Source organism: Mangifera indica, chromosome 8 (assembly GCF_011075055.1).
Source record: "Mangifera indica cultivar Alphonso chromosome 8, CATAS_Mindica_2.1, whole genome shotgun sequence".
Lineage (NCBI taxonomy): Eukaryota > Viridiplantae > Streptophyta > Magnoliopsida > Sapindales > Anacardiaceae > Mangifera > Mangifera indica.
In genome coordinates, this window is record NC_058144.1 from 6,942,444 (window position 1) to 6,969,432 (window position 26,989).

The following is a 26,989-nucleotide window of genomic DNA, read 5'->3' on the forward strand; positions in this document are numbered from 1 at the left end:
TTTAGAAGAAATGACCACATATTGTGAAGGTTCCAGAATGTAAAAATACCCATGTTAGGAAAAATTAGCTATAGAGTACACAAAACACCTGGAAACTGCCAACACAAAACCTTAAGGTAGGGATAAAGTGTATATTAATGCACATTCTGGGAAACAAACATATGAAAAGAAAAATTATGAAGAACATACCTTGATTCACAAGTGATTTCTGCTGCATCATTGGAAAACACTTAACCAACTTATCAATTGTATGCATTTGAATTATGTCCCTTATCCTCTGGCTTGCCCAGCAAAACACATTTTATTTCTTTTTCTTCAGTTTAATCACCTTTGTTCAGCCGAAATTGAACAGGCACTAAGAGATCCTCTCATCAACCATGTCATGTAGGTTTACGGTTGCATTTGAGAGTGTTCTTGAAGCATAATAAACTCTTTTATGCCAAATTCATACTCTCTAATTGTAATACATAAATCTCTTGTTTTTGTTTGCCTTAAAAAATCATGTAGAAGCTTTGTATTTGATACACTAAAAAGAAAAACACTTGCAGTACTTTCTGGATCAGCACTTGATTGTGCTTTACCAGGAAGTGAATGCAAACACCCTCACAGAAAAAAGCTTTTAACTAGTTCAACTCATCTTCTTCCATTGTTTGCGATGAAAAAGTATCAAGATATTCATTCTCTAAAAAGGGTGGTCGAAGAACAATTTTTAATGTGATATACTAATGCCCATAGTCACAATTATTATCAGAAAATCAGTCACAGACAATCCAACTGCAGGAAAAAGTCTTTAGATCAGCGTAAATAAATCAACGAAACACAGAATTGAATCCTTTTGTACTAACACGGTCCAAAATGTTAATAGAAATTATGCAAAACATACCTGAAAATAGTAAGTGATTGAAAGCCAGAGTAGGTATGATGTAACTTCAAATCATCGCGCCTGTTATCTTGAGCTACTCAGATCCAGCATTTCCGGATGGTGGGTTGAGACTTGTGAGAGCAATACTTAAACGCAGCGTTTAACTTTTATTCTGGACAAATTGCACCGTGTGGACTGCCTTTATGCCACGTAATTTGGGCTTACACCTATCAACAATGCTGTGGTCCGGGGAGCTCTCTTGCTTCTTGGATTGGCTCTCTTCCTTCTTGGCTTGTCTGTTGTTTCTGCCGGCCTTCCTCGGGTTTAGTCAGGCTTAAATTGTCTCCGAGTCTTCATTTGAGTATCTCTATGATCTGATTTATGCACGGATTTCAGGTGTTTTTAATTTGAAATATTATTATCAATTTCGATTTTATGCACTTTCCCAAAAAGATAAGTGAGATTAAGATTGTAAAGAAAACAAATTCTTAATAATTGTACTTGAAACACAACCTAATTATAGTAATACATAAACAAGGTAACTTCGCGAAGAGGCCTTGAGAGCAGCAACGCAGTTACTAAGCAGTACAATGTGGCCGAAGAATGCCCAAAAAGAGTAATGACGCCAATCACATTTAATTATTACAAACACATTATTTCTTCGCGACACAGGATCTTGGAAATGCTCAATAAGAGATTTGCTTCAAGTAGCCCTCTCACATCCTCGCCTTAGCAACCACCACATTTCCTTCATCAATATCCATTGCCCCTGGCCTAGTCCATGTTTCCTTGAATTGCTCTTCTGTCACTCCTGCATATGTAATGGCAATAAGAGAGTTATCAAACATGTTTTCATTTTCTTATTAACATATTGGAAGAAGATGGAAAATGATTTAATTAACTCGCCTTTGCCCATAGCAGCAGTGGACGAAATGCCTCCCTGAACCGTCTTGAGGTACCTATCATAATAGTTTGCACCAGACCACTTTTGGTGAGCAAGTGTATCAACTCCATGGTTCCTTTCTTCCCTCTGGATCCTCTCCACATAAGCCAGCATGCCTCTTTTCGCATAATCTCTAGCAAATGTGTCAATTACAAGCGCATCAGCATGGAAACCTGCCAGTGTTATGAACTGCCAGCAGTAGCCAAGCCTGGCTATTCTTGGAATGAAGTCTTTCATTTGTTCATCAGTCATTCCTGATGCATCCCAATTGAAAGATGGTGAAAGATTATAGGCCAACATGATCTCTGGGTTCTTTGATTTCACTCCTTTTGCAAAGTTGGTGCATTCAGCCAAGTCAGGGCTGGCAGTCTCCATCCAAATAAGATCAGCATGAGGAGCAAAAGCCCGCCACGAACGATTGCAGCCATAACTGACCCTTTAAACCTGTAGAATCCTTCTCTAGTTCGGGGCAAGTCCCAGTCCCAAAAGAGATTCTTCAGCCCCAATCTCTCAGCAATCTCTCGGCCTTGTCCATTGGACAGGCAATTGTCATAGCTAGAATGGCTCATCCATTCATTCAATCTTCTCCTTTTCTCATCCTCACCAACATTCATATTCTTGATTACATCCGTAACACATTCAGAGAATGTCTTTAGCTGAGCCATTGCCAGCCAATTGTCCTCGATGGCTTGAAGTTCAGCTCCTGTTTTGCCGGCAGCCATTGCTTCAGCCAAAATATTAACCAAAGCTTTCCTACTGAGATTTGGATTAGTGGCACCAAGAATGAACTGATGATCTCTAGTGTCCACATTGGTTTGGATCAAATTAGCTGCAACTGCATCAGTCCTAGCCACCAAGACAGTCTCCACTCCCATAACATCAAATTGCAACCTCGCAGCCACAAGCCTATTAATGTGTTCGCTCACCGCAACAAGCACTTTTCCAGCCATATGACCACATTTTTTGGTCACTGCAGACTGGTCTTCAATATGGACACCAGCAGCCCCACGCTCAACGAAAAGTTTGCAAAGCTTAACAGTTGCTGTAGTACCACCAAACCGGTATCACCATCAGCTATAATTGGCTTCAGGTAATCAACATAAGGGGTTCTAGCCCTCTCCTCGCGGCTCATGCTCATGCGTGCCTCTTTTTGTTTTCTATCATGGTATTGCTGAGCAAAGAAAAGATGTTCCACTTTGTTTGGAACAGTGTCATAGGGGTAATCAGCAAGGTCCGGGCCTGGCTCATTGGTTGAGGTGTGGGTGGATGAACACTGCCAACCAGAGACATAAATGGAGTCCAAGTGCTTGGCCATCATGGTTACCTGGACAGGGTCAAGTGCACCAAAAGTCCTGGAGGCAGTGCCATTGGCTTGGTGTGTTTTGAGAGTTCTCCAAAGCTTTTTGGCCATCTCGTTGGAGCCATAGCCTTGTCTAAGGGTCCCTCGAAGAGCCACAACATCTCTTGCTGAATATGGTCGTCGGGTTAGCTTGAACCTCTCTGTGTTCCACCATGCTTGCACCTCTGCAACTTCTGCTTCAAATCTCCCTTCTTCCTCCATTATCTGCTCAAAAGAACTCTTATTATTAATTGACGATAGTACAAACAAGCAGGGTTTTACTGAACATTGTTGTGTACAAACTATTATCGGGATGACAAACTGGAGCTATATGTGTATATTTGCTTAATAATTTTTAAGCGGTTGTAGAAAATGGTTCGGAAGTAAATGTGCTCTCCAAATACTTTAACGATTTGTCTCCGAAATATCTGTTGATCCCTGAGGATCTAACTGGGGAATAAACGTTCTTAGTTCTATGAACTTTAGAATGTTAAAATATTCTCGAACAAAGAGGAAAGCCAATCTGTATAGCAGTCTAGGTGGTTTTTTTTAACATGTATATATAGTATAATTTCTCCACATTACCATTGATTCCCCTGCAGTCCAAGATAAAAGAAAAGCACAATACCTTGTATTTTATTAACACATTTACACATTTGTTTCAGTTTTGGTTCTATTGATAAATTTTACCCATTATCTGAGAGAAAGACAGACAGATTATGAACCCAAGTAGTGAAATCTCTCTAGCTAATGTATGCATTTTTGAGACCCAATTCTGGCGTTACAAACAGAGTTGTCAACAAGACCAGTTACAAACGCACTTGAGCCATTGGTGATTGATAACATTTTGCAAAGCAAGGGTAATCTTAGTAGTTTAACATGATTTTTTGAAAAGTAAAATGGAACTGAAAGTTCCCTCTGACAAAGAAAGATCAATTGTTTTTATCCAGTGAAAACATTGCATGCATTTATTGTTATGACAAATCATCAGTATACATCAACTCCACTAAAAGAATCTGAGAAAGTAACAGAAAGAAATAAAGAAAGCTCAGGGAAAATGCATGAGAAAAGAAAAAAAGAGCTAGGTGGCTGTTCTTGGGCTTACCATTGAAGCCACTGAGTAAGATGCAGCCATGGCAGAACTTGGTGTTTCTGGAGAAAAGCTTTTGTAATGTAAATGTACCCTTAACAACTAAGAGAGGTTCATGCAAAAAGCCTCCTTCAAGCTCCTCAATTTATAATAAAAGGGAGTTGAGAAGATAACAATTACCATGCCTTTGTGGATAAGAAAAAAAATAAAAAACCCTCAGAGAATTTCACCGTGCTTTATTTTTACTCAATTATGTTTATCTACCAAGCAAACTTTCTCATAAAAAAGGAACTGCAATTTTTATCTTCAGAAAATGTTTGAAACCTGTCCTTGGGGAGCTGCATTTGCAGGCATTTCTCCATCTGTCCAGTGCCACCGCCATACTTGCTTCTGTCTTCTTTCATATTGCCTGATGTCATCTATTTTTGTTTGAAGTCATAACTGATTTCAGTTTTCTGTTCCTACTATTATTACTTGTTATTCAATACAATTATTTCGATATGCATGGGTAGATTTTGTGTTATTTTGTTAATGTTGTATGAATTCGTTTCACACATATTGAGGTGCATCAAATATGGAGATCTGAGTCGACCTAGGTGCCAACTTCATATTTTGCCAGCTAACAGGAAGTCGTGTTCATTTTTGACACGTAATAAATTACACTAAATCTCATGCAAATTTTATGTCTCCATTCTTCTCGATCAGTGTTTCAGTGCAGAATGAGTCTTCGTGCATTCTAATTTCCATTTCTAGGTAGAAATAGGCAAGTTTGTTCATTATTTGGACGACTTGACCTTGCCGGCTACCAAGAAAGGGAAGGGAGGAGACAGATGGATATTTATTCTAAGGCTAACAGACTTTTTCCAATTGAAGGTATATGGAAATCTCAAAGCCTTACCTTATAATTTTCAAAAACTCAAACACCTAGTTATGATTAAATTTCTGTTAAAAAACTCAAATTAGGTTTAGGATAAAATCGTTATTTAATAAAAAGTTTTAAGAAACTGAACTTTTATGATACTTTTCTTTCTCAATTTGAAAATCTCACAATTTTTCTCCCAAAATTTTCTTCAAAAATTGAAAAGTAGTTTTTTTCTTCCTAAGTTTTTTCTCTTTCGACGATTCACTCTTCATAGTCATTGGACAACCTTCCCTCTTTCTTCTCTCTCAGCTGGACGCTTATCCTTGCTCCGATTTGCCTTTGTTAAAGATGAAGATGTAATTTTTGTCTCAGACATTCTGTCTTCATTTGAGAGGGAGACAAAGGTCTCTGTTTCTGATGAAAAATTGAAGAAGGAGGCGATTGACTGAGAGAGAAGAAGGAAAGGTTGGTCGACAACTGGGAAGAAATCAATCATTGGAGAAGAGGAGAGAAAACCCTAGGAAGGAAATTACCACTTTTTTAAACTTTAAAGGAAAATTTAAGAAAAAAAATTGTGAGATTTTTAAATTGAGGAAAAAAATGTGACAAAAATTTATTATTTTAAATTTTTTATTAAATAACAATTTTACTATTAATCCTATCTGAGATTGTTAATAGAGATTTACTTATAAATGAATGTTTAGATTTTAAAAGTACGAGAATAAAACTTTAGGATCTCGGGCAGGAACAAGTCTTTTGTCCTTATTCTAACTTGATGGCTCACGCCGTCCATTATCAGCTTGTTAATACTGTAATGTTGTTTATTCTATAAATTATGTCCTACTAAGCTAAAGCGACCAAAAACCGTTAGTCTGGCATTATTGAAAGCGATTTGCATCCATAAATTAGTTAGTAGAACCGGCCACATATTTATCTTTAGACACAAACAGAAATTAGAAAAAAAATAAATAAATAATAACAGAACAGAAAGTGACGAACGAATATACCTTGAGAGCCCAGGTCAAAGTTTTACGCCCAAGGAAATTATTAAGATCAGAGTATTGTTTTGTTCCTCCATAAGGCTTGGTCGGACTATTGTTTTATTTATTTTATAACTGCAAGTGACTTTTCAATTATATTTATAGATTCCATGAACCATGTTTCCCACATGTGACCGTCCATTTAGCTAGTGGAGCAGCCGGTTAAGGACAAGTCGGCCCTCTCACGCACAAATATGTGCTCATCCCAAAATCAAACATGTCACTCTCTGTGAGTGAAAATATTAATTAGATATTATTTTATCATTAATTTAAAATTATTTAATCATATTTATATAAAATTGGTGTATGAGTTGACGTAATTTTGTTGTTACTAGTTATCTCTTGAAACGCCACGCATAAAGGAAAGTTTGATTGGAGCGGAGGGTGGAGATGGGGTGACGACAGAAGCCGTTACAAGAGTTGGAATTGTGACTCCCCAGGAAGATTAAGATAAGCCTAACCCTATCCATCTCATTTTCATCCAACATCTATACAGTTTGGCAATTCTATCCTGATACTTTGGTCACTCTCATCGAATTTTTTCATATATGCTATATGGTATGGGCAGCTGCCACTCAACAGAATTATGAATCATCCAGTGTGTTGCTGGTGCATCTATTTAATTGGCCAATAAAAAATAGTTGAAGTCATTGCTGCTATAACACATGCCTGAATTAGCTTTAATTCAGGGCTTTGAACATAAGATAATAAACTTTTGTTCTTCAAGGATTCTGAATTCCTAGAAGGTAATGAAGGTGTTGATGATTGATCAATAATTTTGTTTGGCGTTCAAATCAGAGAAGAGAATCATTGGATATTGAGACTGAAGGATGGAGTTGTAGGTATCGGAAGTGGTCCTCATTTTCTGATTCAACCTTATTGCTGGTGGGATAGGGTAAGCTAAGCTATTTAGTACATCGAGGCATAAAAGAATAGAACCTTCACTCACATGCTCTCATTCATTATTACTATATTATTTCATTTTCAGTTTCATGATATTAAATGGTGAGAAAAGTTTTGAGAGAGGTAAATTGGGTAAAATAGTTTTTGCCTATATGTGTTCAAATCATAACTTCTCCAGGTCTTGTGTGTGTTCATTTGGGCTTCATTTATATATGTGGGGTGGACTTTCTCAACCGGGTCTGGTCTCCCTTCAGCTGGGATCTAACTTTTTTCCCTGCTATAACATGTTTATCTCAATATTTTTATGTAATGTATTGCTTAAGCAAGAGAGATTACACAAGCTAGGAAAACAGAAATTGAGCTATCTATATTTTCTATCAAACTTCCAAGTTGGCACTGTTGGTAATCAGTCATCTCCTTTAAATTTCACAATCATGCAACAAAGAACAGGTGAGTAGACTGTTCCTGAAATCATACATACTATCACTTTTTCCTTTAATCACAAAGATCCCACAAATATCATAATAATTATCCCTTTGTTATTCTGCATAAGCTTATGGCTCTTAATTAGGCATGTTATAATATACAAGAGTCATTATTTATAAGATACCAGTATGTTTATATCAGGGAGATCGGTACCAATTGATGAAATTCTAGGGGAACACGAAAGAAGAAATAGGATGACAGGTAGTGAAAAGATATAGCAGATTGACAGAAGAAAAGATGAACTGAGCACAAAGATATGTGGTCATTAATGGCTTTGCACTGGAGTAGTCACATATTTTTAATTTCAGGAATAAGCCCCATTAGTGTGTCCCTTTCTGTACAGTAAAATATTGTATGGTAAATTCAAGCCAAGCAATTAGATAAAGGTTTCGCCCTGTTTAAATGTCACAGAGAATAGACAGTTAGGGTTTAATGAGAACAAAAGTTTCAAAATGTATTTTGTCATTTCCCAGCATTTTAGACTTGTTTTCCTCTGCACCAACATCCGATCAAATGTGCTTGACAAGCAGTAAATTTCACAAAAATCATGCCACAAAAGCATAAAATTCTGAACACCCAAATGCTTTTCACCATCACCATATATTCACATGACATCACACAACCTTAAAAGCCAAACATTAGTAGGCATACTAAAAGAACCATGTTACAAGACACTGCCATACATAACGTAAGAAATGCCCCATTGATTACAACTTAACCGCAAAATGGTGTACAAAGTTACTTCCCCCAAAATTTTCCAGGCCCAAAACTGAGAAGCCTATCATTTTTAAAAGGTCTTCCAGTTCATTCACTGGTAGAGTATCTTGATGTCCAATACTTCTCAATTTCCTCGGCTGTTCTGCCAGGAATTCTTCCAGCAATCAGAGACCACCTGAAGGAATCAAACACAAGTTTTAATAAGTTCATTGGTATTTGGTTTTTGAGTACAGAAAGAAGAAAATAAATTAACCCCACCTCTCACCAACGAGATTGAACATCCTAGTTATAAGGGTTTCTTCATCCTCTGAAAATTCAAGCTTAGAGTCTTGACTGGATTGGTCTGCAACAAGCACGCCATCAAAATATGAACTTATTTAACAAAAGAATTCATTGTAGCGAAATAAAGCTTTATTCCTAATAGAACCAAAAAGATGCACAGAACTCCACAAATGTATCATAAGAAAAGAAATCAAAGTCAGCCATTGGAAGTTAAAAACAAAGAAAACAAGTAAAGATTATAAAATTAGAAGAAGGAATTTAAGAAGGGGACCTCTAGAATCCACAGAGGCATCATCAGAAGTTTGATCCAAGTCAGCCATCAAGAGTTGAAACAGCAAAGACCTAAAATTCTAAGAATAAAGCAATTGCGTGTTGTGAAAGAGAAGTAAATGATATTGTGGGAAAAAGAAAACGCGTGAATGTGAAATTGAAGGGCAGGTAAGGAGAAGTATAAATAGGAGAGAAGAAGAAACAGTGTTGATGATGGATGGTGAAGAATGGGCGGTATGACTGCGAAAAAGAATGGTAGTTGATAGACTAGGCTTTGATAGGTAGTTGAACACTTACCCGTTGGTTGGTACTGATTTTTTTTACTTCAAGGTTCTATTCCCTACTTGTACTTGTAACTTAGTTTCAATCCCAACTAATTCATCTAGGCCATCAATTATCAGATCTTTTTAATTTTAGCGGTTTCAACATGACAACACAAAAGTGGGTTTGGTATGAGTGTTATATACGAAAGTTTTGCCTTGTTTGGTAGGAGATAAGAAAAGACAAAGGAGAAGCAAAACAAACATACCATAAAACATTCATGGTGCCTAGATCTACTTCTAGCTAGCTGTTCTTATCTGATTTTGAATAAGACAATGTTTGTCTCCATCACAGAGTGTTTTCCCGACTTCACATTCAATCCCCCGATCAGTTAGTAATGGCTGTGAGGATCTGTTCTGTGTGATTAATTAATCTTTGGATAAACCCTCTAATTTAGATAAGATATTTTTTGTTAATTACATCTCATAAATACTAAGAATCATGTTCAATATTATAATAGAATTACTTCACCTCTTTTTAGACAAAATATGCTATGCTGGCATATTATTACAAGCCATCTGAAAGCTAATTGCCCCTCCTGTAAAAGATAATTATGATTTCATCATATGAAAAAGATAACCAAATCTTTACTTTTGACAATTATAATTTCTTTAGATGAATGAAAGTGATAACCAAATCTTACTTTTGACTTGGCAATTATCTCAACAAATGTGTTTAAAGTATGTTTCACAAGTTTGAACAATGTTTACTCACTAATCAACCACCTACTTCGTTCATTATTTCAATTCAAGTTTTGCTTTTGTTACTCTAGAAAGATTTTAACTTTGATATGAATCATTAACAAAATCTAATCTGCTGGTACAGTAACTTTCTTTTGTTAGGATTTATTTCTATGAGGATAGCCACAACTATTCTCCCCGGCCCATTTGCCCTTGAGCTCCAGGACAGGTTACCTAAAAGTTACTGCACATGAACCTTGCTCCCCTTGTATAATGACAGTGCCACTGGTTTAGGCTTATTCAAAATTATATTACTGTGAAATGAAATCTCCTGCTTTGTTTAGATCATTTCACTCATACATACATACATACATATATATATTTTCAGTCACAACAATGACAACATTACGCACAAACTGCATTTTTTGCGCAAAGCATTGCATGAATACAAAGCAGGAATACATAATTTTGCCAAACAACAGAGCATGAATCTTAAAAAATCACAAACAGCTGTATCAAATTTTTTGAAGATGCACATACACAACAGTATTTGATATGCTAAAATATAAGTTCAGATTGTATATTTCTACTTTCTAATGACTATGCATAAGCGGTGCCACCTACATATAGTAACTTCCAACTTAGAAACCATGGATCTTGATGAAATCCTTCCTCACAATGCCAGCCTGTTTGGCCACATGATAAAAGTAAAATTACACAAAGCACAAACAAAGTTGTTCTACATAGATAACTTGTTAATGTAAACATATACAACATTACCTGGAAAAGGAATGTTGACACATTCTTTCTTTGGTCACCCTGGAGTTGTATGACCTGGACGTATATGAAAAAAACACTCATTGAAACTTTTTGTTATATAAAAAACCTTTCTCTCAAAAACTAATCATTATTCTAAGAGGATATGAGTTTAGGAACATTCAATCAATGATCTGTAACTGACCTGGCCTAAATCAGGGTCCTGAACAAGAGTACCGTTACAGCAGAACTCTTTCCTGAGGCCCTTGAGAATCTTATTGTAGCTGTAGTCCTTCTTCAACCCTTGCATAGTTGTCAGGCTTTTCGTCCCATTACGTTGTTGAACACGAAAATGAATGTAATCTTTAGCCCCAGCACCTGAGTCCTCAGCGAATGGATCTGCCCCAACATACAATACAACAAAAACAAATCAAGCAATGAAAAGACATATCTACCACTATCATGGATACAAACATATACAAAAGAATAAGTTTTAGCCATAACTCACCAAAAGCACTTGGAATGTGGTTGTCAAATTCAGACATGAAACTTCGTTGTTGGGGGAAAAGTCAGTAACCAACAATTTTTTATTCTCTTTAATTAAATTGACTCAGCTATAACCAAGTGAAGAAAGAACCATTATTCTGAATTCGGAAATGAAAGAATAATAAACTCTCGACTTGATTAGCTGAAGAAAACCTTTCATTTCACCACATCCATTTTTAAGAATTTCTAGGACCAAATTCCTATTATAAAATTACAGTACCTCTATTCTAGAATTTATGGGCAACAACCATATCCTTTAGCACCTCTATTTTCTCATGATCGTTGAGATCACCCTCCTTCAATGATGGTAAATTCTATGCTTCATTATTGCATTAATTAATGTCTTTTCATGATAGCCATCAACTACCTCAACTAAGATAATTTTGTAACTGAAACTTGATTTTTTATACCTACAAAATCACATACAAAGAGGTGTTAATTATGCTTCATACTTTCTTTGACCTGCTTTTCAATACCTTTTAAATCCATATTCTTCATGAAAACTATCTTAACATCACTATCCTCGAGGGAACACACAGTCCTTCTGTTAGGGCTTGAGTATATGTGAAAAGGAAAAGAAGAGGCAGGATAACAAAGCTGAAGTTACAAGCTGAAGGAGCTGAGAAACTAACAGACGGTAACATCAATAACGACATTGGAGAGCTTACTGTGGGAGCTGAAGGCTGTAATTCCAAATTTGATGCTAGCAGTACCGTTGGTATCTCTGGTGGGCAGTCCACAGGACCTCCAAATGGCAGCATCCCAGTAGCAGTTAAAGCAGCAGACAGGCAGCAAAAGTATGGGGATGTGCTGGGAAAAAAAAGTGCTCTGGAGATGTTAGAAGCTGAGTTGGCATGCGAGGATTGGTGGAGTTACAACAAGGAGCCAAATATTAAGAGCCTGGTGAGAGAGGAAGAGGGGGAGGAAAAAGAAAGGGAAGAATAGGGAGAGAACCAGCCTCTCGAATGGTGGAAGTGAATTTGCTCTGTGGCCTGATTATCGGCTTTATTTAATCTTTTGTGTTGTTGCGTTATTTGGTTTAACCATTGAGATACATTATTGCAAAAGGTTAACTGGAATCTGTTCCTCAAGTTGACAATGATTTGTAATGTGATACAATGGGAATGCAATACTTGCTTGATTTCATGCCAAACGGATTTATTGCAATAGAGATAATCTTTTCTTACATGCCTCTGTTCTTTTTTTTCTCATAACACTATTACATTGGTGAATAAATAGATAGAAATCATAGTTCACTAGTTCATCCTGCAAGAGACCAGGCCTGCAAGGTTTCCTCAGTGGAAGAAGCTCACTGAATCGCCCGTTTCGTCCCTCAGGTACCTATCAAGTGGTATCAGAGCCATGACTAGGATTGAGAGTCGAGTGGAGGGGCTCGAGAAGGAATTGACGGAGGATCGTGAGAGGTTGACTGGGATGGGCAACCGGTTGGAAGGGCTGGACAAAGAAGTGAGGGATAGGTTTAGAGAAACGCAGATGAGGCTGTAAGGGATAGAAAGCGACCTGGAAGTCATGAAAGGATACCTCCGAGACCTTAAAAAAGTAATGATAAGGAAGGAGAGCGGTGATAAGGGAAAGGCACCGATGAACCCAGGAACCTCGACCCACCTTGTGGCGGGTCACAGTAACATCGCTCCAAGTGGAGGAGAACAGTCTCCTAACCACAACCCATCCAAAGGTGCCACTATCGTTCACCCACTACCGAGGATAGAGGAAGCCAACAGAGGAGAGGAGACATTAGAAATAGGACAGAAAGGAGAGGATTACCAGGGTGGAGTTCGATGAGACGTACAGTTCCGCCGTCTGGACCTTCCATTATTTACTGGCAAACAAACCTTGGAGTGGTTGGAAAAGGTGGAACGATACTTCGACGTTAACCGAATTTTAGAAGGAGAGAGGTTGACAGCAATAGGGGTGTGTATGGAGGGTGTAGCCTTCTATTGGTTTCGGTGGAGAAGATAGCGACATCCGTTCTTGGGATGAGACGATTTTTGAAACGCGACCCTTAAAAGATTTAGGACGGATGACGGACGGACGGCTCAAGAGGAGCTATTCACGATTCAACTGACAGACTCCGTTCATGAGTACAGATACCGGTTCGAGCTGCTGTCAGTGGAAATCGAGGAGTTGACGGAAAGCACCCTAACCGTAATTTTTATGAACGGGCATCCGGAGGAACTTAGAGAAGAGGTGAGGTTATTTCGGCCGACGTCTCTGAAGGAGACGATGGAGAGAGCTCAGGAGATAGAGAAGAAGAACGCGTTGATTGAAAATAAGCGAACAGGCCGACCCGAAAAGAGTTACCCGAGAACCCAACCCGATACCCAACCCACCTTAGCGTAGGCCTAACCATACCACTTACCAGCCCACGTATTATCGACCTAACACCCAACTCAATCCAAACCCAAACATGCAGCCCAATCGCTCAACACTTGGCCCAGCCCCGACCCAAACCTCTGGACCGACCCGCCCGCCCTAAACTTACGTCCCTTTGGTCAAAACAGATCGGAGACCGCATTTCCTTATACAAATGCGGCTTCGGCGACAAGGAACCCAAATGTCTCAGTCGCATCTTCCACCAACCAACGGAGAGATAACACCTTTCAAAGGCTATCCAACGAAGAGTACCGCTCCAAAATCGAAAAGGGCTTATGCTTTCGGTGCGACGAAAAGTTTACCCCAGGGCACAGATGTCGATTCCGACAGCTTCAAATCATGATAGTCTGTGAGCCGGACACAATGGAAGACGAAGAAAAGGAAGCGAAGGAAGATGAAGAAGAAGCAGGGGGCCTGGAAGCAAACCTAAACTCAAGTTCAGTGATTGGTATCGACTCTCCGAAAACAATGAAGTTCATCAGAGCCGTGGGTGGGCAGCAGGTATTGATTTTGCTGGATAGTGGGGCGACGCATAACTTCATTGCTGATCGACTGGTCACCGAGTTGCAGATTCCAATCCAACCAGCCAACTTCGCCGTAATTTTGGGGGATAACAGTCGGGTCCGGGGAGAAAGCAAATGTAAGGGGGTCGAGATTTCGGTGCAAAAGATTAAAATCATCCAGGACTTCCTCCCTTTCAAATTAGGTTGTGTGGATGTCATTCTGGGAATAGAGTGACTAAGGCAGCTAAGGGTAGTAAAGACAAATTGGGGGAAACAAATCATGCGTTTCAAATGGAAAGGGCAGAATGTGGAACTGAAAGGAGATACTTCACTTATCAGATTAGAGGCAACGGTGGGGGCTTTATTGAAGTCAATGGCACATGGGGGTGAGGGATTTTCTCTAAAGGCAAGTGGGAAACACAGGGACTCGGGAGAGGAAGATGAGGTGATACCGATAGAGTTGACACCGTTAATAAAAAACTTCGAAGAATTTTTCGTCGAACCTTACGGGTTGCCACTGAAACGAGCAAAGGACCATGCCATTCGGCTAGTGGAGGGAGCCCAACCCCCTAATCTAAGACCCTACCATTATCCCCATTTCCAGAAAGCTGAAGTGGAAAGAATAGAACACGAAATGCTCACGACAGGAATCATCAGATCCAGTGTAAGCCCGTACTCGAGTCTAGTGTTGTTGGTGAGGAAGAAGGACGAGAGTTGGAGGTTCTATGTTGACTACAGGGCTCTGAATCGTGTAACCGTTCCCGACAGGTTTCCGATTCCAGCGATAGACGAACTCTTGGATGAACTGGAAGGGGCAAAAATTTTCAACAAATTGGATTTGCATTCCAAGTACCACTAGATCAGAATTAAGGAGTCAGACATGAAAAAAACAGCTTTCCGTACGTACAACAAACATTATGAATTTCTGGTTATGTCGTTCGGATTGTCTAACGCTCCAGCCACATTTCAGAGCCTGATGAATGACCTCTTCCGCCCATTTCTGAGAAAGTTTGTGCTAATCTTTTTCGGTGACATACTGATCTACAGTAAGGGGCTCGAAGATCATCTGCGCCACCTACGAACCGTGTTGGAGCTGCTCAGAGACCACCAACTGGTGGTTAACAAAAAAAAGTGCCAATTTGGAAGGGAGAGAATAGGCTACTTAGGCCATATTGTCTCAAGGAAAGGTGTAGAGGCAGATCCCCGGAAGATAGAGGATATGCAAAATTGGCCTGTACCACGCGATTTGAGGGATTTGAGGGGTTTCTTGGGGCTCACGGGTTATTATCGAAGGTTCGTTCGAGGGTATGGGAAAATTGCGGAACCATTAACCAACCTACTGAAAAAGAACGCTTTCAAGTGGACTGAGCACGCACAAGCAGCATTCGGAAAAACTCAATGAAGCCATGATGATAGTGCCTGTTCTTGTATTGCCAGATTTTTCAAAAACGTCTGTAGTGGAAATGGACGCCTCAGGTTTGGGACTCGGTGCTGTACTGATACAGGCTGGAAGATCAATTGCATATCTGAGTAAGGTTTTGTCACGTCAAAATAAGGAGAAGTCGGTGTACGAGTGGGAACTTATGGCCATTGTCCTGGCCTTGCAAAAGTGGCGCCACTACTTGTTAGGACGACGTTTCCAGGTGAGAACAGACCAGCGTAGCCTCAAATTCCTCACTGAACAGAAGGTGGTAGGCCATGGACAACAAAAATGGTTGGTGAAGATGCTAGGATATGATTTTGATATTGTGTATAGACCCGGCTGTGAAAACAAAGCAGCCGATGCCTTGTCCAGGAAACTAGTAGAGAATGAGGAGTTACTGGTTATTTCGATGGCTGTACCAATCACTGCAGACGCCATTCAAGAAGAAGTGGGGAAGGACGATAAATTGAAGGCAGTCATACAAGACTTATTCAATGGTACAACCACTCACGTAGGGTATGAGCTGAAAAAAGGGAATCTCATGTATAAGGGACGCTTGGTAGTGCCAAGGGAATCCAGGTTAGTGCAGTTGCTCTTATCTGAATTTCACTCTACTCCTATCGGCGGACACTCTGGATTTTTTCGCACCTTCAAAAAAATTTCTTCGATTTTCTTCTGGGAAGGCATGAAATAGGATGTGAAAAAATTTGTGACGGAATGTGACATATGCCAACGACTGAAATACGAGGCCACGACACCGGCAGGACTCTTACAGCCTCTTCCTGTCCCCTCCAAAATTTGGGATGATCTCTCCATGGATTTCGTTGTGGGGCTGCTGAGAGTCAAGGGTTATGACACTATATTGGTTGTTGTGGATCGTTTATCGAAGTACGGACATTTCTTGCTAATTCGCCACCTTTACACAGCCAAAGAAGTTGCTGGAATTTTTATTAGAGAAATAGTCCGACTCCACGGCTTCCCACGAACCATCGTTTCAGATAGGGACCGTTTTTTCATGAGCGCTTTTTGGTCCGAACTCTTCAAGGCCTTAAGAACAGCGTTGCGATTCAGTTCAGCCTACCATCCACAGACGGATGGGCAAACCGAGGTAGTGAATTGGAGTTTGGAAACATATCTCCGATGTTTTTGTTTTGAGTAGCAACGGACGTGGCCGAATTGGTTGTCTTGGGCGGAATATTGGTTCAACACCACATTCAACGCATCAGCAGGAATGATGCCTTTCATGGCAGTGTAAGGGTGCAAACCACCGCCTCTTCTGAAGTTCGTGGAAGAGTCGTCTAAGGTTGAGGAGGTGGACGTAATGATAAGGCAACGAAATGAGATTCTGGATAGGCTGAAATCCAACCTCATCAATGCCCAGTAGAGGATGAAAAGGATAGCTGACCGAGGCAGGCGCGAAGTCGAATGGGCAGTGGGCGATCAGGTATTTCTTAAGCCACAACCATATAGGCTCCGCTCACTAGCATCAAGACTCAATAAGAAGCTTAGTCCACGTTTTTACGGACCTTTCGAAATAGAGGAGAGAATCGGACAGGTTGCCTATAGACTCAAGCTTTCGGAGACGACGAAAATTCATCCGGTCTTTCACATTTCCCAACTAAAGAAAAAGATAGGCCCTTCGATGCCCTGCACACCCCTTTCGACCTGCTTAAATGAAGAAGCAGAACTGGAAACACAGCCTGAAGATGTTCTGGATTTTCGCTACTCTCGACATGGCGACTTGGAGTTGCTCGTTAAGTGGCACGGCTTACCCGAACACGACAACTCTTGGGAATCCTACAAAAACTTAATCCATGTTTTTCCATATTTGCACCTTGAGGACAAGATGCGTTTGGATGGGCAGGGTAATGTTAGGGCTCGAGTATATGTGAAAAGGAAAAGAAGAGGCAGGAAAACAAAACTGAAGTTACAAGCTGAAGGAGCTGAGAAACTAACAGACGGTAACATCAATAACAACATTGGAGAGCTTACTGTGGGAGCTGAAGGCTGTAATTCCAAATCTGATGCTAGCAGTACCGTTGATATCTCTGGTGGGCAGTCCACAGGACCTCCAAATGGCAGTATCCCAGTAGCAGTTAAAGCAGCAGACAGACAACAAAAATATAGGGATGTGCTGGGAAAAGAAGGTGCTCTGGAGATGTTAGAAGCTGAGCTGGCACGCGAGGATTGGTGGAGTTACAGCAAGGAGCCAAATATTAAGAGCCTGGTGAGAGAGGAAGAGGGGGAGGAAAAAGAAAGGGAAGAATAGGGAGAGAACCAGCCTCTCGAATGGTGGAAGTGAATTTGCTCTGTGGCCTGATTATCGGCTTTATTTAATCTTTTGTGTTGTTGCGTTATTTGGTTTAACCATTGAGATACATTATTGTAAAAGGTTAACTGGAATCTGTTCCTCAAGTTGACAATGATTTGTAATGTGATACAATGGGAATGCAATACTTGCTTGATTTCATGCCAAACGGATTTATTGCAATAGAGATAATCTTTTCTTATATGCCTCTGTTCTTTTTTTTCTCATAACACTGTTACAAAATAGATAGAAATCGCAGTTCACTAGTTCATCCTGCAAGAGACCAGGCCTACAAGGTTTCCTCGGTGGAAGACGCTCACTGAATCGCCCGTTTCTTCCCTCAGGTACCTATCACCTTCCCGTGAAATGCATTCATTTAACTAAGATGGCAATTCTAGACATCAAAATTGTTCAGAAAAAATAATACATATTCAAAACCACACATATAGTTCATCATCTGAATGACAATAATATGGAGTACTGAGGTAAAGCATAAGTCAGCATCACCAAGGATTTCCCGTAAATTACAAAAGATTGGTAATAAACCTGTAAGTAACAATTTGCCAGCTTTCAGGCTAATAAAGCGCTAACTACATTGAACAAATAAACAACCACAAATAGAATAGAATTCCCCTCCCTCCTCCTTCCCTCAGCAACACCCCCCCCCCCCCCCCCCCCCCCCCCCCCCCCCCCCCACCACACCACCCACACCCCCACAAAATGAATTAAAATACAAAACCTAGAATTTTCATAATCCCAAAACCAAAACCATCTATGAATCATGGTAAACTTTGCAAGAAAAAATAGATGAACTCACAAATTTTAACCACTTAATCTTCGCTAACATACAAAACAATAGATATCAAATACCCTACACCCAAAAGATGTAATGAAAAACGAAAACATTAATGGCAGACAATCATGATATTGATTTCAGTTTGGAACAAGAACAAAATATTAAACAAAAATGTAATAAACAAATGAATAGAACATGATCAATCAATGCAAACCCCAGAAGAAGGTTATAAACTTACAAAATGTTAATTGGGTTGTTTATGAATTAGGAGGGTTCCACGTGGAAAAAGTGATTAAGTTTTACGCATTCGAATCAGAACCTTTTGGTAATTTAAAAATTGTTTTAAATTTTCAGGAGGTACATGCTCATTCAGCCTTCAGTGAGTATGGAGGGTATTTATGTATTTTCACAAATTTAATAATAAAGTAAACAAAATTTTTCAACAAACTTAAAAGTTAACCCCCAAAAAAAAAAAAAAAAAACCAGTAATTTCGATGTGTGATACCAACTTTTTCCACTCAACTTTCAGTGATTTTATCCTATGAATTATACCTCCAGTTTCACTCCCAAATTCATCTTCAGCTCCAAAGTCTCTGTCTGTTGTATGAATCCTACCATGCACACCACCTGTTCGATATAATTTCTCTATTTTTTTTTTTTCAAGAGAAAGAACATCTCCCATTTTATTTATTCTTCTCTTAAACTTGAAAATTGGATGGTAGTTAGATTTATTATGATGGCTTTCAGGAAGAAATCGTATTCGTGGATAAATATTTTGGGAGAATTGGGAGGGCATCGTTCTTACTGTTCTAAATTCGACTTGAAGAAGCTGAGACCCCTCATTCTTAAGAGAATTGAAAATCGTGCTAAGGACTATTCAGTACGAGGCATGGTCCCTGTCGCAGAGGAAGTTCTAAAAGCCAGAGCTTCTTTGATTCGAGGCATCTCCACCCTTGTGAAACTTGTTCCTGTCCAGGCTTGCAAGTAATTTTAACATACACCTCTTGATGCTATATCATGTATTGCGATAATCTCAATGTTTAGCTGTGGATGTGGGAGCATAATTGCTTTCTTTTTAACCTTGATTGAGAGCTTTTGAGATTAAAAGTCTTTTTACCTGTAGTTGATAATACTTGACATGTGGTATAGTTATATTATGGGAAATTTTCCGTTTACATATTGACAGTTTTATTATTTGAATGAGAATTGATATAGTTTGGCTGCAAATTGCCACCTTTTGTGTTGCAGGTTCTGCCCAGAAGTATACATTGGAGAGAAAGGTCACTTGATTCAAACTTGTCATGGTTTCAGGCGCCGAGCCAAAAATCGGGTTCATGAATGGGTCAGTGGTGTTTTGAATGATATACTTGTTCCGGTGGAAGCATTTCACCTGCAGAGAATGTTTCAACCTGTGATACAGCACAACCAACGGTTTGATTTTGATCGTGTTCCTGCTGTTGTCGAGCTATGCTGGCAGGCAGGGGCTGATCCTAATGATGAAGATTTGTACAATGCTGGGACCTTTGATCATCCCATTAGAGGGGTCAATGTAGTAGAGTCTTTATCACCTGAAGATCTGTCATTGATAGCCAATGGAACCTTAAAGGCATGGGAGACAGTTAGATCTGGTGTTGAGAGATTGTTGTTAGTATACCCAGCTAAAGTTTGTAAGCATTGCTCAGAAGTTCATGTTGGACCATCTGGGCACAAGGCTCGGCTCTATGGAGTGTTTAAATATGAGAATTGGCGAGGAACGCACTTTTGGAAGAAGGCAGAAGTTGATGATTTGGTGCCTCCAAAGATTGTTTGGCGGCGACGGCCTCAGGATCCCCCTGTACTTTTGAATGAGGGACGGGACTACTATGGGCATGCACCAGCAGTGGTGGATCTGTGCACAAAAGCTGGTGCTATTATTCCAACTAAGTACTCTTGCATGATGAAATTGAAAGGTCTATCAGCAACTGTTTGATTCAATTTTCCATGCCATCAGTAAGTTGCTCCTCAAGGGGGTTGAGTTGATCTCAGGCATTTTAATTTTCAGATCACTCACTGCCATCTCAATCAATTTTGCAGAGCTTTTATGTACTTTCACATCCACATTATTGATTATTTGTCTGGTATGACTCTGGATGATTCTGCCCTCTGTTAGCTAGAAATTTTGATAGCGAATTTAATTTTCTCTGTCTGAATAAATTCATTCAAAGATGAAACAATATAAAGTTATGATTTTATGTCTACATCTTAGCTAATGATATTGCATGGCTGTTGCATTTACACCTGCTTTTGACCCATGAGTTGAGATCCTAAGATAATCTCTCTCTCTCACTCTCTCCATCCTTCTGTGCTAATTGTCTGTGAGACACAGAAGTACGGATTGTACAGTTCCAATTATCAAATTCACGGTTAAGGCTGCGCATCTAGCACTGTGTACTCACACTAACAGCAGTTTTGTATTTTACTCTATGATTCATATCTGTTTTTATGTTAAGTTTAAATCAATCATGCACTGAGAAAAACTATTTTTGACAATTATTGACCTTAAATTTCTTCTTGTGAGCCTATTCTTTTTTTGTCAAAATATTTTAGCTGATATGCTCCAACTTTGTGAGGGAAAGAACAGAGGAAATATTTGCAGTTAACTATTGGCAGCTATAATTTTGTCCTGATTTTTGGCAGAAGTGATGCATCATGGATGCTCTTTGGAAAGAAGATACGTTGTTCTTGCATGTTAACAATTTTCGCATCAAGGGAACTCAAAATAATGTTTATGGTTTTCTCACTTTGGCAGAATCCTTTCTCATCATCTTTTCTGAGATTCTGATATTGTGTTTGGTTCCTTCGGCTGTCTACAAAATTTGAGAATTAGCACCACCATTATTATGACTATATATTTGTTTCCTTGAAGATTTTCTTGATTTATAGACAGCACCGCTATTAGAATAAAATGAATCACTGTTACCCAAAACAAAAAACTTCCCATATCTACCATGACCAAAGATAGAATATATAGTTATAATTTTAGTTTATTTCCTGTTATATAGATTGCTAAAATCTTCGTTTTCCCGGAGTGTGGGCATTTTACGTTTTGTTTCAAATTATTCTGTGTGTTAACATATATAGCCACAGTTGCCCAAATGTAATCAAATCAAAGTCCCCCACCTTTCCTGGTCAATGATTTTATTCAATTTATTCTTCCTTTTTAACTCTTAACAATGAAGGTGGTGGTGGAGGTATTGACAGGAACGCTCTTCTATATTCAAGTTAAAAATGATGCCACGATCGGTGATCTAAAGAAAGAGATTGGAAGCCAGCAAAAGCTCCTTTGTGACCGTATGATTCTACTGCTGGACAATGATAAAAGCCGTCTCATGAGCCAAGATCAAGATGAAGTCTCTCTGGTTGATTGTGGGGTCAAAGATGGGTCTCACATCTACCTGTTTTTCAACCCACTTGATGCTGGGTTGTCTCAAGTTCGACAACATCTTGGATTCACTTAATCAGATTCTGTAGTGGGATTGGCCTACTTCTTCGGTGCTAGAAAGAAATTAACGGGAGATTTGATGATATTACTTATGCCTATTTTTCATCATATATATTGTTCCTCAGTTTATTTCATTGATTATATAAACGTATATAATTCTAACTGTATGAAGATTGAATTCATGTATGCGGGTTGAATTTATCAGCAGAAATACGAATGCAGACAGAATGTTTTCGACAGAAATAACTGCCGATATGTCGTTAACGTATACAAGACAGGAACTTTATGTCGGTTCATATATTAAGCAGGATCAATTTGTCGTTTCACTCAAACACGACCCTGCTTGATTTTCAGGAATCGCGAAAATCTTCCCTTTCGGTCTTTTTGGTAACACAGTAAGTTATGATTCTAAAGGTTTGTCCTTATCTTAATAGCAAGTGATAATATTTTATTTAACTAAATAATAATTTATTTTTCTCTTTATTTTATTAATGAATATATAGAGATTTTCAGAGTAAAATCATGGAATTTATTCCTTTTCCTTGAAACTGAAACAACCTTGACAATCTTAACATTACGATTACTAATAAACTTCCTATATATGAGCTTTCTAAAATCATAAGCATAAATTTAATACCCACCTCTGCTTACAGTTCCTTTAAACACATATAGAATATCCCCATTCTGGACCCCGTGCCACCTGAGGCTACAATTGTCACGCATGATCCTTTGCTTGTGTATGAATAAATAATCCTCCTGGGGAAGAATTTTTCTGCTCAATAGCATTTCCCTCAGGTCATTTACAGTGCTTGAATCTTGTATTTCTACAGGAATGTTAGCACCATTAAGCAAGCTAGAAGATGTTTGCACTATCATACAAAGCTTCCTCGTCGGAGGATCATCCCTCAGACGGTTCATTGTTCTTAAGTAAACAATAATTTCAGATAATTCACGGATGCCATATTCGGACAGATTGCGAAAATCTTCATCCAATTCTATTCCAGAGAAGAAAAGTAACATTCTTTTGACAGGAGTGCCGTCAATGATGTGGATTTTTTCTTTCAGGCTACGCACAGTTTCAGTTCTGTCAACTTCTATGGTAATTTGTCTGGCAGAAAATTTTACTATGATTTGGATTTTACTTTGTTGGTTCAAATATGGATTTTCCAATGTGGGTTTAAAAGTCAAGTCAATTTTGGTACCTTCAGTGACAATTGGGTAGTCTTCCATGTCTAGTCCATCAACCAGCTCCCAACCGGAAACAGCAAGAGTTTGCGAAGCCACCGCGACGCCGAGAAGCTTTTCTATCTTTCTTTTGATTTCCAGGACAGGTTCTTGGTGACCCACTTCAATGGCAAATTCTTGTGCCCATGCAACAATAATAATCCTCATGATGATTGTGCTGCTAAATGAAACTTTGCTGTCTGCTTGTTCTGTTGAATTGTCAAAAGATAGAACATATTATTATTTATTATAAACATGAATAAATTAAACAAATTAATTCCATTACTCTTTGTTTCTGGTGAAATATTTGATACTGTGAAAAGAATCCCCGTCGCTTAATTAATGTGTCCAGTTCAAGGAAGATGAATGAGAAATTAATGTTGACGGTCATGTTTGTTAAATGAGTATCATTATTTTCATGTTCAATTCATGGTAAAAGTATTTCAAGATTTCATACAGTATTAATTTTTTAATAATTTTATTGAAACCAAAATACTGAGAATTGACCAAAAATAATGAAATATTAAAACTTTCAAGAAAAATATCTGTATTTAAATTTTAGTCACGTTTACGAAATCTTCGGATTCACCTAATTATCCAAAGAATTTTCTTAGTGAAAGGGAGAAGTCATAATATATAATATCACTTATGCAAGTTGGGCAGTAAGGAAACGTGAGAAGGCTAATTAAATCTGAGACACTACTGCCATGTTGTTTTTTCATTCATCCAAAAACCACATTTTGTATATCCCTCAATAATCCTTGACTTAAAACATTCCAATTCACACTGAAAACCAGAAAAGCCATCGTACTTATTCAGGGGCAGTTGGTGTGGTCATGATTAAGCTTCAAATTCCGTGATAAACATGTAAACATTGGTTCTTATAATTTTACATGTTGATGCAAATAACGCCGTTTTTCTTTACTTTCCATTCATCATTCTTTCCAAAGTAGCTGAAGGTCAGTGTTAAGTTATAATAGTTCATTTGTTAGTTACTTAGTTTAGTGACAGTTTGCCAATGACACTTTCAAAGGCAACAGCTCTGCTATAAAAGCATACAGATAACCATATCATATGTTGTACACCACCTTTGAGCTGACAATTAACTTAATACTTTCTCTCTAGCTACAGCAATGGCTATCCAAAAACTACTTTCACTTCTCTTTCTTCAATTCATGCTGAGTCTTCTTCTAACTAATGCAAAGAGCCTGAAACTGGGATTCTACAATAATACTTGCCCCAACATGGAGGACATTGTTTTTAAAACAACATACCGATACATTTCTCGCGCTCCAACTCTTGCAGCTGCTTTGTTGAGACTGCACTTTCATGATTGTTTTGTCAGGGTACGTCAGTAAGTCTATTGTAAATTATATGTTATATGTTGACATGAAGTTTAAGCGCTTCTAACAAGTTCTTCTATCAGGGATGTGATGGTTCAGTGCTACTGGATTCTACAAACAACAACAAAGCCGAAAAAGACGAATTCCCTAATTTAAGTTTAAGAGGGTTCGAAGTTATTGATGCAGTTAAATCTGCAGTAGAAAAGAAATGTCCTGGTGTGGTTTCTTGTGCTGACATCTTAGCTATGGCTGCTCGTGATGCAGTTTCAATGGTAATTAACTAGCACAATTAATTAATGAAGTAATTAGAGTTCATATAAATATATAATGACTCAAATATTAATTATAAAATCAGATTCATGGACCTTACTGGGATGTTCCCACTGGAAGAAGGGATGGGAGACGGTCAATAGCAGCAGAGACTTTCCCAAACTTACCTCCTTCTTCCGCCAATATAACTTTACTCAAACAAATGTTTGCCGCAAAGGGCTTAAACGTAAAAGACCTTGTAGTTTTATCTGGTAATTAATTTAATACATCCAGTTCTTTATTTTCTTTTTATTTATCAAGAGCTGGCTGCAAAGTGATTACAATTTAATTAAGCCAATGTGACTATTTTTGTGTACAGGAGGGCACACCATCGGAGTAGCTCACTGCAAATCTTTCAGCGAACGTTTGTACGATTTCTCTGGCAAAGGTGACACCGACCCTTCATTGGATTCGAAGTACGCAGAGAAATTGAGGATTAAATGCAAGCCTGGAGACGCCAGTGCGATTGTTGAGATGGACCCTGGAAGCTTTAAAACTTTTGATGAAGATTACTACAGTCTTGTATCTAACAGAAGAGTTTTATTTAAATCTGATGCAGCTCTTCTCAATGACAAATATACAAGAAATTATGTGAAACTTCAGGCTGCTACACACGGTTCTTCCTTTGCTAATGACTTTGCTCGGTCCATGGTAAAGATGGGGAAGATTGGAGTTCTCACTGGTAAAGCCGGTGAAATCAGGAAACAGTGTGCTTTTGTTAATTAATAAATGGCATATATATATATTTGCTTATCTTTTCCAAAATCAACTTTTGATTGTATAATAAGCAAACAAGATTTTTCCACCATCCAGAGCCAGAAATGGCTGCGGAATGTGATTTTCAATGGCTCGGCTGGAGCCTTCATCTTGTTAATTAGGTGGGCATTTCCTCTCTCTCTGTAATCGTGCAACTAAATATATTATTTTCTATGAATAATTTTGTTCTGTGAATTTGTTAATTTGGAGGCTTAAAAAAGAGACCCAACAAAATATAGCATTGTAATCAAATCCATTAATGCTAGAATTGATTTGCTAAAACTAAATGTTTAATATTCGATTGTTAAAATTTATGTTTAGAACTTTTTTAGAACTAATGAAAAATATTTTAGTTGAGTAAAAGATCTAACCAAGATTAAAAGATAACTAAATACCAGTAAAAAGATGAAACTCATTTTTCTTAATTTATAGTCGATGCTTAGATATATCAGGATACGACTATCTGGTAATGGAAATTTTAGGTTTCTTTTCTTAGTGAGGATAATGTAAGGATAGTGGAACATGCATTCCATGACGGAGGAATAGACATTTTAGATGTCATAAAGCATAACAAGGTTGTTCCCAAGCTAAGAATTGGCGTTTTAGGCATAGTAATAAATCAGAGCAAAACTGTTCTACAAAAATGTTTTCGGTTGTACCCAAAGCCTCTTAGTTGTTCTCCTCCTAAACAAGTCGTTCCAAGTATATCTATTGCATCTAAAGCGTAAGAAGTCAAATAGAAAGACGAATAGACTCGTTCCATATTGAACAATCATAGTCAAGAACAGAATAAACATTCCTTCAAAGGAATGACCATTCCCTTAGAAGCTAAAGAATTTTAGTCGTTTCAGACTTTCCAATTTTGCTATTTTATTTTAATTGTTATTTGCTTTTCTTGATTAATGTTGCTCCTGGAGTTTTTGGAGCTATTTAAAAGGTTGTTCAACCTTTAAAAACATTAGTTTTTTTTTTAATTGATAATTAATTAATTATCTTATAATAGAGATAACCCTCGGGTTATCATTTGTTTCTTTGATTGTTCAGTCATCTTTCTGCATTTGTTTGGGCATCATAAACTTTACATATTCCAAATTCGTAATTTTTTCTCACCTTTCTAAACGTGTACGCTGCAATGGTTGCAGCAGGTAGCAAATGAACAGTTAAGCGTATGACACCATAGCCATCAGGGAGCAGGTGAATGATGTGAACTGAACTAACTGAAGAAGAGATGATGAAGGAAGAAGGCAAAACCAGAAGGAAGAATGTCGGAGTCAAGAAAGAAGAGAGAAATTAGAGAGAAAAACAGAATGGACAGATAGAAATAGAAACCACACTTGACTGTATTTTCAATTAGC

General features: G+C 38.4%; 6 protein-coding genes across 10 annotated transcripts; 3 read left to right on the forward strand and 3 right to left on the reverse strand.

Moving 5' to 3' along the window:
- Window positions 1-308: 308 nt before the first annotated feature.
- LOC123224113 (isocitrate lyase-like) lies at window positions 309-4,373 on the reverse strand. The gene is given in 5 exon segments (XM_044647644.1): window positions 309-1,673; window positions 1,769-2,212; window positions 2,215-2,865; window positions 2,868-3,369; window positions 4,250-4,373. Coding segments are annotated over 5 exon segments (1,722 nt in total). The 5' UTR covers window positions 4,280-4,373; the 3' UTR covers window positions 309-1,578.
- A 5,827-nt stretch (window positions 4,374-10,200) lies between these two features.
- On the reverse strand, window positions 10,201-18,319 carry LOC123224260 (protein translation factor SUI1 homolog). Its single transcript, XM_044647875.1, has 5 exons — window positions 18,081-18,319; window positions 11,060-11,638; window positions 10,757-10,950; window positions 10,576-10,629; window positions 10,201-10,481 (listed from the first exon to the last, which is right to left on the reverse strand). The coding sequence occupies exons 2-5, from the start codon at window positions 11,094-11,096 to the stop codon at window positions 10,437-10,439; spliced, it is 330 nt and encodes a 109-aa protein (XP_044503810.1). The 5' UTR covers window positions 11,097-11,638; window positions 18,081-18,319; the 3' UTR covers window positions 10,201-10,436.
- On the forward strand, window positions 14,926-15,396 carry LOC123223469 (uncharacterized mitochondrial protein AtMg00860-like). The gene has a single exon (XM_044646632.1). It carries the CDS (start codon window positions 14,926-14,928, stop codon window positions 15,394-15,396), a length of 471 nt encoding a protein of 156 aa, XP_044502567.1.
- Window positions 18,320-18,971: 652 nt separating the features above from the next.
- On the forward strand, window positions 18,972-22,245 carry LOC123222574 (APO protein 4, mitochondrial-like). Of its 5 annotated transcripts, XR_006503670.1 has the most exons (4): window positions 18,972-19,505; window positions 19,770-20,510; window positions 20,595-20,638; window positions 21,740-22,245. XR_006503670.1 is itself a non-coding variant. In XM_044645417.1 (3 exons), the coding sequence occupies exons 1-2, from the start codon at window positions 19,237-19,239 to the stop codon at window positions 20,488-20,490; spliced, it is 990 nt and encodes a 329-aa protein (XP_044501352.1). In that variant the 5' UTR covers window positions 18,972-19,236; the 3' UTR covers window positions 20,491-20,510; window positions 20,595-22,245. The 5 variants fall into 5 exon arrangements, 3 of the variants coding, with proteins under 3 accessions (XP_044501352.1, XP_044501353.1, XP_044501351.1); XM_044645417.1 differs by having other exon boundaries at window positions 20,595-22,245; XM_044645418.1 differs by lacking the exon at window positions 20,595-20,638.
- A 384-nt stretch (window positions 22,246-22,629) lies between these two features.
- LOC123222480 lies at window positions 22,630-23,394 on the reverse strand. The gene has a single exon (XM_044645274.1). It carries the CDS (start codon window positions 23,392-23,394, stop codon window positions 22,633-22,635), a length of 762 nt encoding a protein of 253 aa, XP_044501209.1. The 3' UTR covers window positions 22,630-22,632.
- An 862-nt stretch (window positions 23,395-24,256) lies between these two features.
- LOC123224408 (peroxidase 27-like) lies at window positions 24,257-25,782 on the forward strand. The gene is made up of 4 exons (XM_044648063.1): window positions 24,257-24,572; window positions 24,653-24,841; window positions 24,925-25,090; window positions 25,198-25,782. Exons 1-4 carry the CDS (start codon window positions 24,360-24,362, stop codon window positions 25,602-25,604), a joined length of 975 nt encoding a protein of 324 aa, XP_044503998.1. The 5' UTR covers window positions 24,257-24,359; the 3' UTR covers window positions 25,605-25,782.
- Window positions 25,783-26,989: the final 1,207 nt, after the last annotated feature.